We start from the raw sequence: 16,518 nt of genomic DNA on the forward strand, positions 1-16,518 counted from the left end.
ACCGTCGCTTCCCTCGTTTGTGATCCAGACCTCGACAAGGAGAGACGTCTTTCTTGAGAGGCAAAGCCTCTGGTGCTACGCCCCGTGACCGGCTACCGGCAGAAATTAACAAGAACCACAACCTTCCCCACAGTCCACTTAGTTTGTTCGACCTACTGGACTAGTAACTTCCTACCCTAGGCGCGGCCCATATATTCTGTACAAAATTATACGCTCTTCACTAGGCCTAAGCAGTAAAGGAAACAAAAGAATAATTCGGAGTAGGTATTAAAATCCATGGAGAAGAAATAAAAACTTTGAGGTTCGCCGATGACATTGTAATTCTGTCAGAGACAGCAAAGGACTTGGAAGAGCAGTTGCACGGAATGGACAGTGTCTTGAAAGGAGGATATAAGATGAACATCAACAAAAGCAAAACAAGGACAATGGAATGTAGTCGAATTAATTCGGGCGATGCTGAGGGAATTAGATTAGGAAATGAGACACTTAAAGTAGTAAAGGAGTTTTGCTATTTGGGGAGCAAAATAACTGATGGTGGTCGAAGTAGAGAGGACATAAAATGTAGACTGGCAATGGCAAGGAAAGTGTTTCTGAAGAAGAGAAATTTGTTAACATCGAGTCTAGAGTTAAGCGTCAGGATGTCGTTTCTGAAAGCCGCGCGGGATAAGCCTAGCGGTCTGAGGAGCTGCAGTCATGGACTTTGCGACTGGTCCCGGCAGAGGTTCGAGTTTTCCCTCGGGCATGGGTGTGTGTGTTTGTCCTTAGGACAATTTAGGTTAAGTAGTGTGTAAGCTTAGCAGTTAAGTCCCATAAGATTTCACACACATTTGAACATTTTTGTTTCTGAAAGTATTTGTATTGAGTGTGTACGGGAGTGAAACATGGACAATAAACAGTTTGGACAAGAAGAGAATAGAAGCTTTCGAAATGTGGTGCTACAGAGGAATTCTGAAGATTAGATAGGCAGATCACATAACCAATGAGGAGGTATTGAATAGAACTGAGGAGAAGAGGAGTTTGTGGCACAACTTGACTAGAGGAAGGGATCTGTTGGTAGGACATGTTCTGAGGCATCAAGAGATCACCAATTTAGTATTGGAGGGCAGCGTGGAGGGTAAAAATCGTAGAGGGAGACCAAGAGATGAATACACTAAGCAGATTCAGAAGGATGTAGGTTGCGGTAGGTACTGGGAGATGAAGAACCTTGCACAGGTTCAAATGGCTCTGAGCACTATGGGACCTAACATCTGAGGGCATCAGTCCCCTAGAACTTAGAACTACTTAAACCTAACTAACCTAAGGACATCACACACATCCATGCCCGAGGCAGAATTCGAACCTGCGACCGTAGCGGTCACGCGGTTCCAGACTGAAGCGCCTAGAACCGTACGGCCACACCGGCCGGCCCTTGCACAGGATAGAGTAGCATGGAGAGCTGCATCAAACCAGTCTCAGGACTGAAGACCCAGCAACAGCATTTAACATCAGTCCTGGACACCCAATCTCAAATCCTTACCGCTCGATTACATGCATTCATGTCAATACATTCCGCTGCTACAGCGTGACAAAGTGAGCACTGCGATAAAATTCTAACCTATATTGTTGTGGAGACTAATAATCTTCAAAACCAACTCTAATCATCAAAATAGCGGTTTAGCATAGCCTCGTTTAGCATAGCCTCCCTATATATTCGTTCGTGACCCAAGTGTATTTCCACAAATGGACACAATTTCTGTTCTAGCCAACTTCTTGTTGTTGCGAAACTGACATGGTTGCTGCAAAGACGCAATCGAGAGAACAACAAGGAAAGAAATCAATATGTGGCTGAAATTAACTGTCAAACACTAATTTGTTTCAAATGAAACTACATGGTTCCAGAGGCCTTTTCAAGGCTCAGACATCTGTGATGTATGTATGCATATACACTGATGGGAAAAAATCGAAACACCAGAAAATAATTAATATAGAGTAATGAAATTATATCTACATTACATTTATACTCCGCAAGCCACCCAACGGTGTTTGACGGAGGGCACTTTACGTGCCACTGTCATTACCTCCCTCTCCTGTTCCAGTCGCGTATGGTTACATAGAACACGTTTGTCTGCGCAAATATTAAAGTGATTAACATTGAAATATCACAGTACGATGTAAGCCGGAGATAAACCATTGCAAATGTCTGCTGATAGGGTAGGGTACGAAGTTACCAGCTGTAGGCCAGTCTAGAAGGTCGAACAAACTGAAGAAGTGTACAGTGGGAGAGGTGGAGGTGCAGGTTTATGTTAACTTCTGATGGTGGCCGGTCATGGGGCGCAGAACTGAGGCTCTGCCTTCCATGAAAGACGTTTGTTCTAGTCGAGAAAGAAGCGGCGTTGTTCCGCTCTTATAAAAATGACTTTTTTTGTAATATGAATATTTATATACGTGTTTGGAGAGAGAGAAAGAGAGAGAGAGAGAAAGAGAGAGAGAAAGAGAGAGAGAGATTGATTTTTGATTGAGATTTTTACTTCAAGTCGTAACTGGTACCTGAATTTTGGTTGCTGCCTCCTTGAATGATCAGCTTCTACACCAGTTGTTGACGTATTGCAATTTGGAGGAAGTTATTGTTATTTAAGGTTTAAAATACGACTCTGTTAGTTACTTGCCTATATTGCGGATAGGTTTGAGCCCAAGTTTTCGTACCTTTTCATACCTAAGGGACCACTGTTGTAAGTAAGATCAAAAAGCAATCTGCTTTTCGTGAGAAAAGGAGATTGCTTAGCACACAAACTTCCTTCAAACTACACGTGCTGCTACATCAAAATTGGTCAGTGGAGTTCAGCACCATACTATTGTACAAGAACATAATCCAATTACTGTAATTAAGAAATTATGAGAGGTTGTTACTTATTGAATGAAAATTATAGAGAATGTATTTCTTTTCCTGTATTTTAGTGAACTTTGTACACTTACAATTCTGTCGATTGAAAGACGGCGACGACAATGAATTTCACCTCCTTTTCCAAAAACAAGATATTTCTATTCTTCACTTCCAGAAAATTTGTACACATAAATGTTTGGCAACTCTTACACATACTTTACTCGGTTTTATCATTAAAATATCAATTTTCATTAAATGTGACAATACGTTCTGAGCGACGGCCTAGCAACACGTCGTCTTTCCACAAGATACAGATTAACAGTTCTCTTTTTTTTTTTTAATAAATAATTTATATATATATATATATATATATATATATATATATATATATATATATATATATATATATATTTTAGAGAGATTCACAACTACTATCGTTGCGGCGATTGCGCGCTAAAGAGTTTGTTGCTGTCCAGCGATACGCTTCACTTCACTTCAAGTACTTTTTGAATCAAATTTACATTTACGGTATTTACACACATTATTGAGATTACTGAGCTTCTCAGAATAAAATCAGACACAGTTTAGTTAAAAAAAAGGGGCAGTGAGGCTCACATAACATTACACTCTCCAGAACCCTTCAGTGTCCACACAAGTCACCTGCCACCTAGGCTTGTTACTGTCTAAACTGATGGCGTGCAACTTAAGCAGAGGGCTGAAGGCGTCTCTCGTCGGCAGCTCTAGTAATCGGCGCAACCGCCAAAATGTTGATTACAAGCATGAAGACGTGCTTGCACTATGTGGACGACACAGGATTTATCGTCCAATGAAATCCCACATGTGCTCGATTGGAGACATATCTGGTGATCAAGCAGGACAAGGCAAGATCTCGACACTCTACAAGAGCATGTTGAATTATAACAGCGCTAAGCGGGCGAACGCTATCTTGTTGGAACGCCCCCCCCCCTATCCCCCCCCCCTCTGGAATGAGGTTCATGAATCGCAGCTCAACAGGTGAATCACCAGGCTGACGTACAAATTTGCAGTCACGGTGTGTGGGATAACCATGAGAGCTCTCCTGATGCCATACGAAATCGCACCCCAAACCGTAAGTCCAGATGTAGGTGCAGTGCGTCTAGCTTGCAAAGAGGTTGGTTGCAGGCTCTCCTAACTAACACACAGCCATCAGTGGCACCGATGCAGAAATGGCTTTCATGAAAAAACACAACAGGCTACCACCCTGCCCTCCAATGAGCTCTCACTTGACACCACTGAGGTCACAAATGGCGGAGGTCGGGGTCAGTGAAATGCACGGTACATGGCGTCTAGCTCGAAGCTGTCGTTGAAGTAACCGATCCATAATTTGTAAGTAGTCTGTTTAGGTTTATATGTTAGTGGCGCCACGTAGCGCTCTGTATGAAAATCGCTGACTGCGCTGTGTGCAGTCTGTGGCTGGTTGGACTCACTGTTGGAATATTCGCTTGTGTAGTGTTGGCCAGTTGGATGTGAACAGCGCATAGCGTTGGGCAGTTGGAGGTGAGCCGCCAGCAGTGGTGGACGTGGAGAGAGAGATGTCAGACTTTTGAGAGGTTGCTATAAGCGGACGATCTGGACGTGTGTCCGCCAGAAAAAGGAAATTTGTAATGATGGATGTCATGAACTGATAGATATACAGGGTGTTACAAAAAAGTAAGGCCAAACTTTCAGGAAACATTCCTCACACACAAAGAAAGAAAATATGTTATGAGGACATGTGTCCGGAAACGCTTACTTTCCATGTTAGAGCTCATTTTATTACTTCTCTTCAAATCACATTAATCATGGAATGGATACACACAGCAACAGAACGTACCAGCGTGACTTCAAACACTTTGTTACACGAAATGTTCAAAATGTCCTCCGTTAGCGAGCATACATGCATCCACCCTCCGTCGCATGGAATCCCTGATGCGCTGATGCAACCCTGGAGAATGGCGTATTGTATCACAGCCGTCCACAATACGAGCACGAAGAGTGTCTGCATTTGGTACCGGGGTTGCGTAGACAAGAGCTTTCAAATGCCCCCATAAATGAAAGCCAAGAGGGATGAGGTCAGGAGAGCGTGGAGGCCACGGAATTGGTCCGCCTCTACCAATCCATCGGTCACCGAATCTATTGTTGAGAAGCGTACGAACACTTCGACTGAAATGTGCAGGAGCTCCATCGTGCATGAACCACATGTTGTGTCGTACTTGTAAAGGCACATGCTCTAGCAGCACAGGTAGAGTATCCCGTATGAAATCGTGATAACGTGCTCCATTGAGCGTAACTGGAAGAACATACTGACGAAACTAAAATGAGCTCTAACATGGAAATTAAGCGTTTCCGGACACATGTCCATATAACATCTTTTCTTTATTTGTGTGTGAGGAATGTTTCCTGAAAGTTTGGACGTACCTTTTTGTAACACCCTGTATATATGATGACTTTTGAACACTATTAAGGTAAATACATTGTTCTCTATAAAAATCTTTCATTTGGTAACTATGTCTATCAGTAGTTAGCGCCTTCAGTAGTTAGAATCTTTTACTTAGCTGGCAGTATTGGCTCTCGCTTTATTGTAATAGTTCGAGTAACGAAGATTTTTGTGAGGTAAGTGATTCATGAAAGGTATAGATTATTGTTACTCAGAGCCATTCTTTTGTAGGGATTATTGAAAGTCAGATTGCACTGCGCTAAAAATATTGTGTATCAGTTTATTGATGATCAGAATAAGTAAAGAGAGAACTGTCTGAGTACGTTCAGCTTTGCTCAGCTGTTTGAAAATCAAATAACGTAAGAGTTTTTCCAGCACTGTAAGTCTTTACGCACAAAGGGGAAGTTTCACATTCGTTATGTTACTGTGGAGCCAGCTGCTGCTCAAATCGCTGCTGCAGATGCAGTACGATGCGCCACAGCCACACACTGAACACGTTGGTCTTCCCTCTGGCTGTCCAAAGCCCATGTTCTTGTGACCGTACGTTCTCGTGATCATCACTACCAGCAGTCAATTGCAGTGACTACATTTATGCCAAGTTATTCTGCAATATCGCAGAAGAAACGTACGGCTTCTCATAGCCCTGTTACATGACATTCAAAACTCAGTGAGGATTTGATAATGTTGTCTTTGTTGCATGTATTTAATGCAAAACAGACTTACATCCCTGTAGTGGCGTTATGTTGCTACTAGCGCCACTCTTGTACGACTGGTGTGATTGAACCGAGGAAAAAATTGCTGTTTTGCAGCGCGCGCCGCAGCGCGTTCTGTGAAGCAGTCGCCCTCCGTTTCTGGCGGTGGCACCGCTGTGGTAAACTCAGCTTTGGTGTCTCCCTCTGGTGGAAAAGGGGAAAGGTTGCCTGTTCACGTGAATTTAAGGGGGCTATAAGCTCACCAGTCAGTCGGAGTCAGTCGGAGTGAGTCTGGGTCAGTCACTCGTCACCAGTTGCTCGTCTGTCTCTCGTTCGCATTTGTGCGGCAGCTAAGTGTCTGTCTGTCGTTCGGAGTGCTAGTATGTCTGTCGTTTGGATCAAACTTTAAAGCCGACGAAATGAGAGTCTTGTCACTGCGCCAGTAACAGAACTCAGCTAGTGGTCGCCCGGTCGGAGCTGAGTTCCTGCATCTGAGTTTGCGCGTTAGGCCGCCGGGCTACTCGAGTTGCTCGGGCAACGGTCATTGGCGGTTGGATCGATCGGTTGGTCGGTCGCGCACTGACACACAAGATGACTTGTCCGCCTTGAGCGTCGGCGCACGTGAGGTCGCCACGTGAGTCTAGTGGGCCGCGCCATATAGCGAGGGATAGTGGCTTCGCAGCCGACACGAGAGCTTCAGGAGACAACTCACGACGTCGGTCTGGCCGGTGCGAGCTGCGACGCTGTGAGACGGGAGATCGGCGCGCCTTCTTGCGTCCGTTGAAGCGGCTGGCAGCGGACGGTTCGGGTGAGCGTTGGGGGTGCTGCGCTAGGTCTACGCCAGAAATCGCAGTTTATTAGAAGTTAAGTGATTGGAGATATGTTGTTTCATTTACTTGTTAAGTTCTTCTTGTTTTCTTGGTGAGGTCACCAGCCGCTTTGTTTTGGGGTCATCCCACCATTCTTCTCCGTTTGCCCAACCACGGGAAGGTGGTTATTTATGAATTGACTGGTCCGTTTTTCCCTTGTGGAGTAGGGGTGGGTTAGAGCAACCTGCAGTTCGGGTTGTTCAGTAATCTCCCTGTCAATCTGCCATACGTTAATATCTGCCTCTGTCATGTTTGTCGGATTCGGTGTTAACGAATTTATTGCTTGAAGTGTAACGTCCGAATTCCTGAAATATGTTTTTATTTTGCCTATCACCTTGAGAGGCGGTATATGTGCTATGTACAGCATCCGTGCCTCCTAGGGGTGCGTAGTTTATGTGCTTATGTGAGTTGTTAAAATTTTTAGTTTAAAGTAATCTGGTGTATTGCAGATTTGCACCAGTGTAGTCTTTCAGAGGTTGTTGTGAGCAGTCGTGACTACGGCTGTGTCAAAAGGGAGCAGTAAGGTTCTCAGCCCGAAAGCTCATACTGCCAAAATTTTGTTCTTTCTGCCTCTGAATAAACTGTAACTTGATATTTCGAGGGTGCTTTCTGATTATAATTTTAATACTGTTTCTAAAAAAAAAAAAAAAAAAAAGAGAAAAGGTTTTAGGAATAAAATTTCCATTTGTTGAAAGAAATTTTATTTGTTTTCATCAGTTACCCACTGGCAACTACTTCCATGCTCACATAGTGTGATTAAATGTGTTAATGTTCTTGATGAATCGCTAGTAAATAAATTAAATTATTAAGAAAAAGTTTTGAAAGTAAATTCACGGTTCAGTGATATCATTTTTCGGATGTAGAAAGACGCCTATCAGCTTTCGCTTAGATCGCGCAACTCTTTCTTGTTTGGCAATATTTTTCCGTCAGTGTATAAATCACAGAAGGCCGAGACTTGAGAAGGTCTCTGGAACCACGTAGTTTCATTTGATTAAAGCACTGCCTGAGTTTCAGGCAGGATCCTCCCTTTCGTTCGATGCTGAGGTGTTATTTCAACAAAGTTGGAGAGTTCAAATGGTTCAAATGGCTCTGAGCACTATGCGACTTAACTTCTGAGGTCATCAGTCGCCTAGAACTTAGAACTAATTAAACCTAACTAACCTAAGGACATCACACACATCCATGCCCGAGGCAGGATTCGAACCTGCGACCGCAGCGGTTCCAGACTGAAGCGCCTTTAACCGCACGGCCACACCGGCCGGCTAAAGTTGGAGAGTGTCTGCAATGCCGTTCGAGTTTAGGCGGAATACCAAGGGGGTTGAGGTGTGAATCGGGATTTGGATTCATGAGGGAGGCGTGCTAGTGTTGTCTGTGCAGTTGTGCCATGCTACTGTGCGAGGGTCGTATAGTGGTTAGTGAAGAGGAGATCTGAGTTCGAATCCCGGCCTTGGTATAAATTTTTGTTCATTGCTTGCATCTGCACATATATATTTATTGTGGTGTAAATGTTTGGCAAAGGACACTACTGGCCATTAAAATTGCTACACCACGAAGATGACGTGCTACAGAAGCGAAATTTAACCGACAGGAACAAGATGCTGTGATATGCAAATGATTAACTTTTCAGAGCATTCACAAAAGGTTGGCGCCTTTGCCGACACCTACAACGTGCTGACATGAGGAAAGTTTCCAACCGATTTCTCATACACAAACAGCAGTTGACCGGCGTTGCCTGGTGAAACGTTGTTGTGACGCCTGGTGTAAGGAGGAGAAATGCGTACCATCACGTTTCCGACTTTGATAAAGGTCGGATGTAGCCTATCGCGATTGCGGTTTATCGTATCGCGACATTGCTGCTCGCGTTGGTCGAGATCCAATGACTGTTAGCAGAATACGGAATCGGTAGGTTCAGGAGGGTAATACGGAACGCCGTGCTGGATCCCAACGGCCTCGTATCACTAGCAGTCGAGATTACAGGCATCTTATCCGCATGGCTGTAACGGATCGTGGAGCCACTCTCGATCCCTGGTTAAACAGATGGGGACGTTTGCAAGACAACAACCATCTGCACGAACAGTTCGACGATGTTTGCAGCAGCATGGACTATCAACTCGGAGACCGTGGCTGCGGTTACTCTTGATCACAGAAAGGAGCGCCTGCGATGGTGTACTCAACGACGAACCTGGGTGCACGAATGGTAAAACGTCATTTTTTCGGATGAATCCAAGTTCTGTTTACAGCATCATGATGGTCGCATCCGTGTTTGGCGACATCGCGGTGAACGCACATTGGAAGTGTGTATTCGTCATCGCCGTACTGGCGTATCACCCGACGTGATGGTATGGGGTGCCATCGGTTACACGTCTCGGTCACGTCTTGTTCGCATTTACGGCACTTTGAACAGTGGACGTTACATTTCAGATGTGTTACGACGCTTGGCTCTACCCTTCGTTCGATCCCTGCGAAACCCTACATTTCAGCAGGATAATGCACGACCGCATGTTGCAGGTCCTGTACGGGCCTCTCTGGATACATAAAATGTTCGACTGCTGCCCTGGCCAGCAAATTCTTCAGATCTCTCACCAATTGAAAACGTATGGTCAATGGTGGCCGAGTAACTGGCTCGTCACAATACGCCAGTCACTACTCTTGATGAACTGTGGTATCGTGTTGAAGCTGCATGGGCAGCTGTACGTGTACACACCGTCCAAGCTCTGTTTGACTCACTGCCCAGGCGTATCAAGGCTGTTATTAGGGCCAGAGGTGGTGTTCAAATTGCGTGAAAATGTAATCACATGTCAGTTCTAGTACAATATATTTGTCCAATGAATACCCGTTTATCATCTGAATTTCTTCATGGTGTAGCAATTTTAATGGCCAGTAGTGTATATGTTTATGGTGGTGTAAATGTTTGGCAAAGTAAATAAGTGAAACTTTGTTTTACTGACACTGAGGGTGTTCATTGCAGCAGCGCCTGCTTGGGTAATCAGGGTGTACGAGCCATCGCGCAGCAGCCCCGACATGTCGTGGAAAGGCAGCCGCGGCTGCCCCGAAGCCAGAGCCGCCGTGAGTGCGCCGCAGTAGGCTGTGTACAGCAGCAGCGCAGACAAAGACGCCACCGCCAGCGACGCCCGCACGCAGTCACGTGACGTCGTATCCTGTCCGGTGCCGACACCTGTACACAACAGCAGCGCGTGAGGGCGCTGTACAAAAGCGTAGCTGCCACTGCCGACGCTAGTAACCCAAAACGGACACAGCAGACTCCCACAGAGTTAAGGAAGCTCAGTCAGCTTTCACATGCCTGCTAACTATCAGCTTTATACCGTCGACCTGGCGCCGCGCGGTCTGAGGCGTCTTGCACGGTCCGGGCGGCTCCCCCATTGGAGGTTCGAGTCCTCTCTCGTTCATGGGTGTGTGTGTGTTGTCCTTAGTGTAAGTTAGATTAAGTAGTGCGTAGACTTACGAACCGATGAACTCAGCAGTTTAGTCCCATAATACCTTACCACAAATTTCCAATATCCCTCGGCTTGTTTCAATATACAACATAAAGGAAAATCTGAGGCTGAGGGTCATGCTAGCGACTGTCGCCACAGCTGGCATCCAAGAACACGGCACATAACGTCATGTCTATCAATCTGGCATAAGTAACTGACAACAGACACATCTGTTCCTTCAGAGATTACTTACCCCTGACAAACTGGAGTAACTGCAATTTCCAAATTATTTACTTGCGAAGTTACTGAATGGTTTTCTGCTGCTGTGTAGTTGCTCTCTAACCAGCAGTCCATATGAGCAAATAAATTGTGATTTTACCTGCAGTTACTCATATTTTTGGTAACTGCTCTATGCATAGCTCTGTTTAAAAAACATAGCTCGATGACGTCGAATGTTTGTGAAATCTTATGGGACTTAACTGCTAAGGTCATCAGTCCCTAAGCTTACACACTACTTAACCTAAATTATCCTAAGGACAAACACACACACCCATGCCTGAGGGAGGATTCGAACCTCCGCCGGGACCAGCCTCACAGTCCATGACTGCAGCACCTTAGACCGCTCGGCTAATCCCGTGCGGCCTGGATGATGTCATAGAGTCGAGCTGAACATGTCTGCTTTCCTGCCCAGCAACTACCCTGCTGTAAATAATAACCTGAAGTTGTGATCCTGCAGTGAAATAATCTATGCCTTGGCTAGAACTACGAATTAATTAAATACACGAAAATATGAAATAAAAGATGAATGAATAATTTTATAAAAGGGTTCTGCCCTAACATCTGTAATTGATGTAGACTATGGAGAATTATGTTGAATAATATTTATTCGATAAAGCATATCTCAAATAAATGGAAAGTGGTCCTACGATTTCCAGTGAAAATACAGACAGATAATAACATTATCAAATGCCATAAAGATGCATAGAAAGTGTCATGAGAATGGTAGTAGGAACCCCAAGCTAAATAGTCATCCAAGATGGGCGAAAGCTATATCCATTTCAGGATCACAATACACAAAATATTCATAGCTCAAAGTAGTTAAGAGTTAAAAAATATGATTTACTCATTAACACATGTGGGATAAAATGTAAATGTCGTGTGAGTAGCGCCTCCCGTCGGGTAGACCGTTCGCCAGGTGCAAGTCTTTCGATTTGATGCCACTTCGCCGACTGGTGCGTCGATGGGGATGAAATGATGATGATTAGGACAACACAACACCCTATCCCTGAGCCTCCTTTGTAGACTGAACAGAAGTCTACCACTTGCTTTACCTGCGGCTAAAATTACACCGTCCAGTCCCATAAATGTGACCACCGCCTATGTTCGACGTCGACAAGCAATAACTTGTCACAGACGGCAGGTGGCAGGACTTAATTTGGAGGGTATATACAACGTGCCGGGGGGATGTGGAAAATAGTGCAATCGATGCCACACTGTGGAAACCCAGCGATTTAGCTGACGTCCAAACCGGAATGATCACTGGCTTTCCTATCAAGGGTTGAGCGTCTCCGGAATGGTGACGCTATGGTTAAAGTGGACTGTGAGTGGCAAAATGTCGCTATCCAAACCGGCGTCGAGTTAGCTGTGGCGCACCAGGGCCAGAGACGACAGGGGTGACTGACGGCTATAGAGATGTGTAGGGGCGAACAGAAGTGCAGCTCTAGAGCAACAGACTACTCAGATGAACCAAGGTGCAACCAACAGTGTCTCCTTAGCGAGTGTTCAGCGAACGTTGCTGCGAATGGGGCTCCGCAGCGGACACCTGATTTATGCACCCACGTTAACTGCTGCTAATCGGCGGGGAAGGCTGGAATATTTGCGCCAATATCGCAATTGAGTGGCGACTGGTAGCCTTTTCAGATGCATCGCGTTTTATGCTCCATCAGACAGACGCCAACAATTGTTGTATGGGTCCAGGACAAATGAGGCAGCGTTATGGTCTGGGACTGTTTTCATGGCATTCACTGTGTGAGCTTGTCATTCTGCATGGCACAGTGGATCAACTCAAGTATGTGTCTTTCCTTGGGGACCATGTCCACCCCTACATGCACTTAGTTTCTTTCCTATCACGATGGCTTCTTCCAGCAACAACAATGCGATATGTCACACAGCTCACAGTGTAAGTGTGTTGTTCAAAGAGCACCAAGATGAGTATACCATATTCCCCAGACTCCCTGTATTGAAACACAGTAGATAATCTGTGGGGAACCTCAATCGGACTCTTCCAACCATGGATACTTAACCGAGAAACATAGTGCAGCTGGCCACAGCACTGGAATCAGCATCGCCCCACATTCCTGTTGGTGAACCTCATTGACTCTTTTCCTGCACGTCCGTGCTGTGAAATGTGGTTATTCAGCCTTCTGACAGGTGGTCACATTAAAGTGACCGGATTTTATACCCTTGCAAATTGTTGCATCCTGGTATTTGTATGAGATGAAATATTTTAACTGTGACACATTGATATTATAGTTCTTGGATACTACGGTTTTGTGAAGTTCACAGTAGTACATGTCTGAAAATTCAAAGAAAGTTTCCAGTCTCTGCACCACATTTAAATTTTGTTAATATCCGAATGAATTCTTGTAAGGCCTTTTCAGAAAGTACTTCATTATAGATAACTGCATCACCTGCAGAAAGTCTGAGGTTACTACTAATATTGTCTGCAAGATCACTGATATACAACACAAACAGTAAGGGACCTAACACACTTTCCTCACTACACCCAACGTGACTCTCCAGCCAAATTAACTTTTTGCTTCCTTCCTACCAAACCATCCTCAGCACTGCCCCATATTTCGCTTAATACCACATGCAGTCGGACTTTTGGTAATAAACATAGCTGTGACACAGTCAAACGTGTTTCGGATGTCGAGAAATATTGCATCTACTTGACTCGCTTAATCCGAAGCTTTCAGTATGTCATGTGAGAAAAGTGCAAGTTGGGTTTCATAAGATCAATGTTTTCAGAATCCATCCTCTTTGGAATGAAGGAGGTCATTCTGTTAGAGATACGTCATTCTGTTACAGCCCAAAATATGTTTCAAGAATATACAACAAATGGCTGTGAAGGATGTCGGACAATAGTTTTGTGGACCAGTTCTGCTACCCTTGCTGTGGCCTACGCTTTTTCCCAATTACTGGGCATGGTTTTTTTTGAGGGATCTACGACAGATTATAGTTCAAAGAAGAACTAACTCAGCTGTATATTCAGTACAGATTCTGATAGGGTCCCCATCAGGCCCCGGAACTTTGTTCAATTTCAGTGATTTCAGCTGTTTCTCAGAGCCACTGTTACTAATATATATTGGACTTATCTTTTCAGTGGTATGAGAATTAAACTAGGGCAATAGGCCTGGGTTCTTCTTTGTAAATCAACGTTTGAAAACGGGGTTAAGGATTTTTGCACTTGTTCTGTTACCTACAGTTTCAATTGGTGTCTCTTCGTGAGTGTTCGGAAACTAACTTTGGCGAAACTAACACCCTTTACACACACGAGAATTTGGTTGAGTTTTGAGAAATATCTTTTCACAATATTCTTTTACCATAGTTATTGCTCTCTTGAAAGCTAAACACTGTTCATTCAATTTCTCTCTACCTACTGTACTATACTTTGTTTTACACCTATTATGCAGTACACATTGTTTCTTAGGAGTTTATTTACAGTGACTGTACGCCACGGAGAGTCCGTACTATCATGGACTGTTATATTACGTATGTAATCATGTATACTGTATGGTAAACTACACTTTTGAAATTGAGCTATAGTTCCTCTACATCCTCCTGTCCTGAGCTAAAAGTTTCATGTTCCTCACTAAGCTGTAACACAACTCCTTCTTTATCTAGTTTACCGAGCGTATAAATCTTTCTTCTTGTTTTCATTACCCTTTGTATTCCAGTGATCATTATGGCCACAACTGCCACGCGGTCGCTGATACCAGTTTCGATCTGGACGTTCTCAGAGAGTTCACGTCTATTTGTTGCCTAAGATATTTTCATCATGAATGGGCTGCCGAACACCATACATATTATTTCAAATCTTTACGAAACATTTTCTCGGTGACATCCTCCAGAAAATGATAAAAGGGAAAAAGTTTATCACGTACTACGTTTCTGCTGACAGATTTCAGATAGATTATATAATGGTAAGACAGAGATTTAGGAACCAGGTTTTAAATTGTAAGACATTTCCAGGGGCAGATGTGGACTCTGACCACAATATATTGGTTATGACGTGTAGATTAAAACTGAAGAAACTGCAAAAAGGTGGGAATTTAAGGAGATGGGACCTCGATAAACTGACTAAACCAGAGGTTGTACAGAGTTTCAGGGAGACCATAAGGGAACAATTGACAGGAATTGTGGAAACAAATACAGTAGAAGAAGAATGGGTAGCTCTGAGGGATGAAGTAGTGAAGGCAGCAGAGTATCAAGTAGGTAAAAAGACGAGGGCTAGTAGAAATCCTTGGGTAACAGAAGAAATATTGAATTTAATTGATGAAAGGAGAAAATATAAAAATGCAGTAAATGAAGCAGGAAAAAATGAATACAAACGTCTCAAAAATGAGATCGACAGGAAGTGCAAAATGGCTAAGCAGGGATGGCTAGAGGACAAATGTAAGGATGTAGAGGCTTATCTCACTAGAGGTAAGATAGATAGTGACTACAGGAAAATTAAAGAGACCTTTGGATATAAGAGAACCACTTGTATGAGCATCAAGAGCTCAGATGGAAACCCAGTTCTCTGCAAAGAAGGGAAAGCAGAAAGGTGGAAGGAGCATATAGAGGGGCTATACATGCGGGAGGCCGGGTGGACGTACCGCCGAATTGCTCAACACGTGGGGCGTGAGGTCTCCACAGTACATCGATGTTGTCGCCAGTGGTCGGCGGAAGGTGCACGTGCCCGTCGACCTGGGACCGGACCGCAGCGACGCACGGATGCACGCCAAGACCGTAGGATCCTACGCAGTGCCGTAGGGGACCGCACCGCCACTTCCCAGCAAATTAGGGACACTGTTGCTCCTGGGGTATCGGCGAGGACCATTCGCAACCGTCTCCATGAAGCTGGGCTACGGTCCCGCACACCGTTAGGCCGTCTTCCGCTCACGCCCCAACATCGTGCAGCCCGCCTCCAGTGGTGTCGCGACAGGCGTGAATGGAGGGACGAATGGAGACGTGTCGTCTTCAGCGATGAGAGTCGCTTCTGCCTTGGTGCCAATGATGGTCGTATGCGTGTTTGGCGCGTGCAGCTGAGCGCCACAATCAGGACTGCATACGACCGAGGCACACAGGGCCAACACCCGGCATCATGTTGTGGGGAGCGATCTCCTACACTGGCCGTACACCACTGGTGATCGTCGAGGGGACACTGAATAGTGCACGGTACATCCAAACCGTCATCGAACCCATCGTTCTACCATTCCTAGACCGGCAAGGGAACTTGCTGTTCCAACAGGACAATGCACGTCCGCATGTATCCCGTGCCACCCAACGTGCTCTAGAAGGTGTAAGTCAACTACCCTGGCCAGCAAGATCTCCGGATCTGTCCCCCATTGAGCATGTTTGGGACTGGATGAAGCGTCGTCTCACGCGGTCTGCACGTCCAGCACGAACGCTGGTCCAACTGAGGCGCCAGGTGGAAATGGCATGGCAAGCCGTTCCACAGGACTACATCCAGCATCTCTACGATCGTCTCCATGGGAGAATAGCAGCCTGCATTGCTGCGAAAGGTGGATATACACTGCACTAGTGCCGACATTGTGCATGCTCTGTTGCCTGTGTCTATGTGCCTGTGGTTCTGTCAGTGTGATCATGTGATGTATCTGACCCCAGGAATGTGTCAATAAAGTTTCCCCTTCCTGGGACAATGAATTCACGGTGTTGTTATTTCTATTTCCAGGAGTGTACTTGAAGACAATATTATGGAAATGGAAGACGATGTAGATGAAGATGAAATGGGAGATTTGATACTGCGTGAAGAGTTTGACAGAGCACTGAGAGACCTGAGTCGAAACAAGGCCCCCGGAGCAGACAACATTCCATTGGAACTACTGACGGCCTTGGGAGAGCCAGTCCTGACAAAACTCTACCACCTGGTGAGCAAGATGTATGAATCAGGCGAAATACCCTCAGACTTCAAGAAGAATAT

At 45.0% G+C, this 16,518-nt stretch overlaps 1 protein-coding gene across 1 annotated transcript in view; it reads right to left on the reverse strand.

Annotated features, from left to right (window-relative positions):
- LOC124616294 (probable glutamate receptor) overlaps window positions 1-16,518 on the reverse strand; it is a 111,136-nt gene that overhangs the window by 45,717 nt on the left and 48,901 nt on the right. The window contains exon 4 of the mRNA XM_047144597.1: window positions 9,825-10,051. Within this exon, the coding sequence (XP_047000553.1) occupies window positions 9,825-10,051 (227 nt within the window). The remainder of the gene's footprint in view (window positions 1-9,824; window positions 10,052-16,518) is intronic.

This window comes from Schistocerca americana, chromosome 5 (genome assembly GCF_021461395.2).
Source record: "Schistocerca americana isolate TAMUIC-IGC-003095 chromosome 5, iqSchAmer2.1, whole genome shotgun sequence".
Taxonomy (NCBI): Eukaryota; Metazoa; Arthropoda; class Insecta; order Orthoptera; family Acrididae; genus Schistocerca; species Schistocerca americana.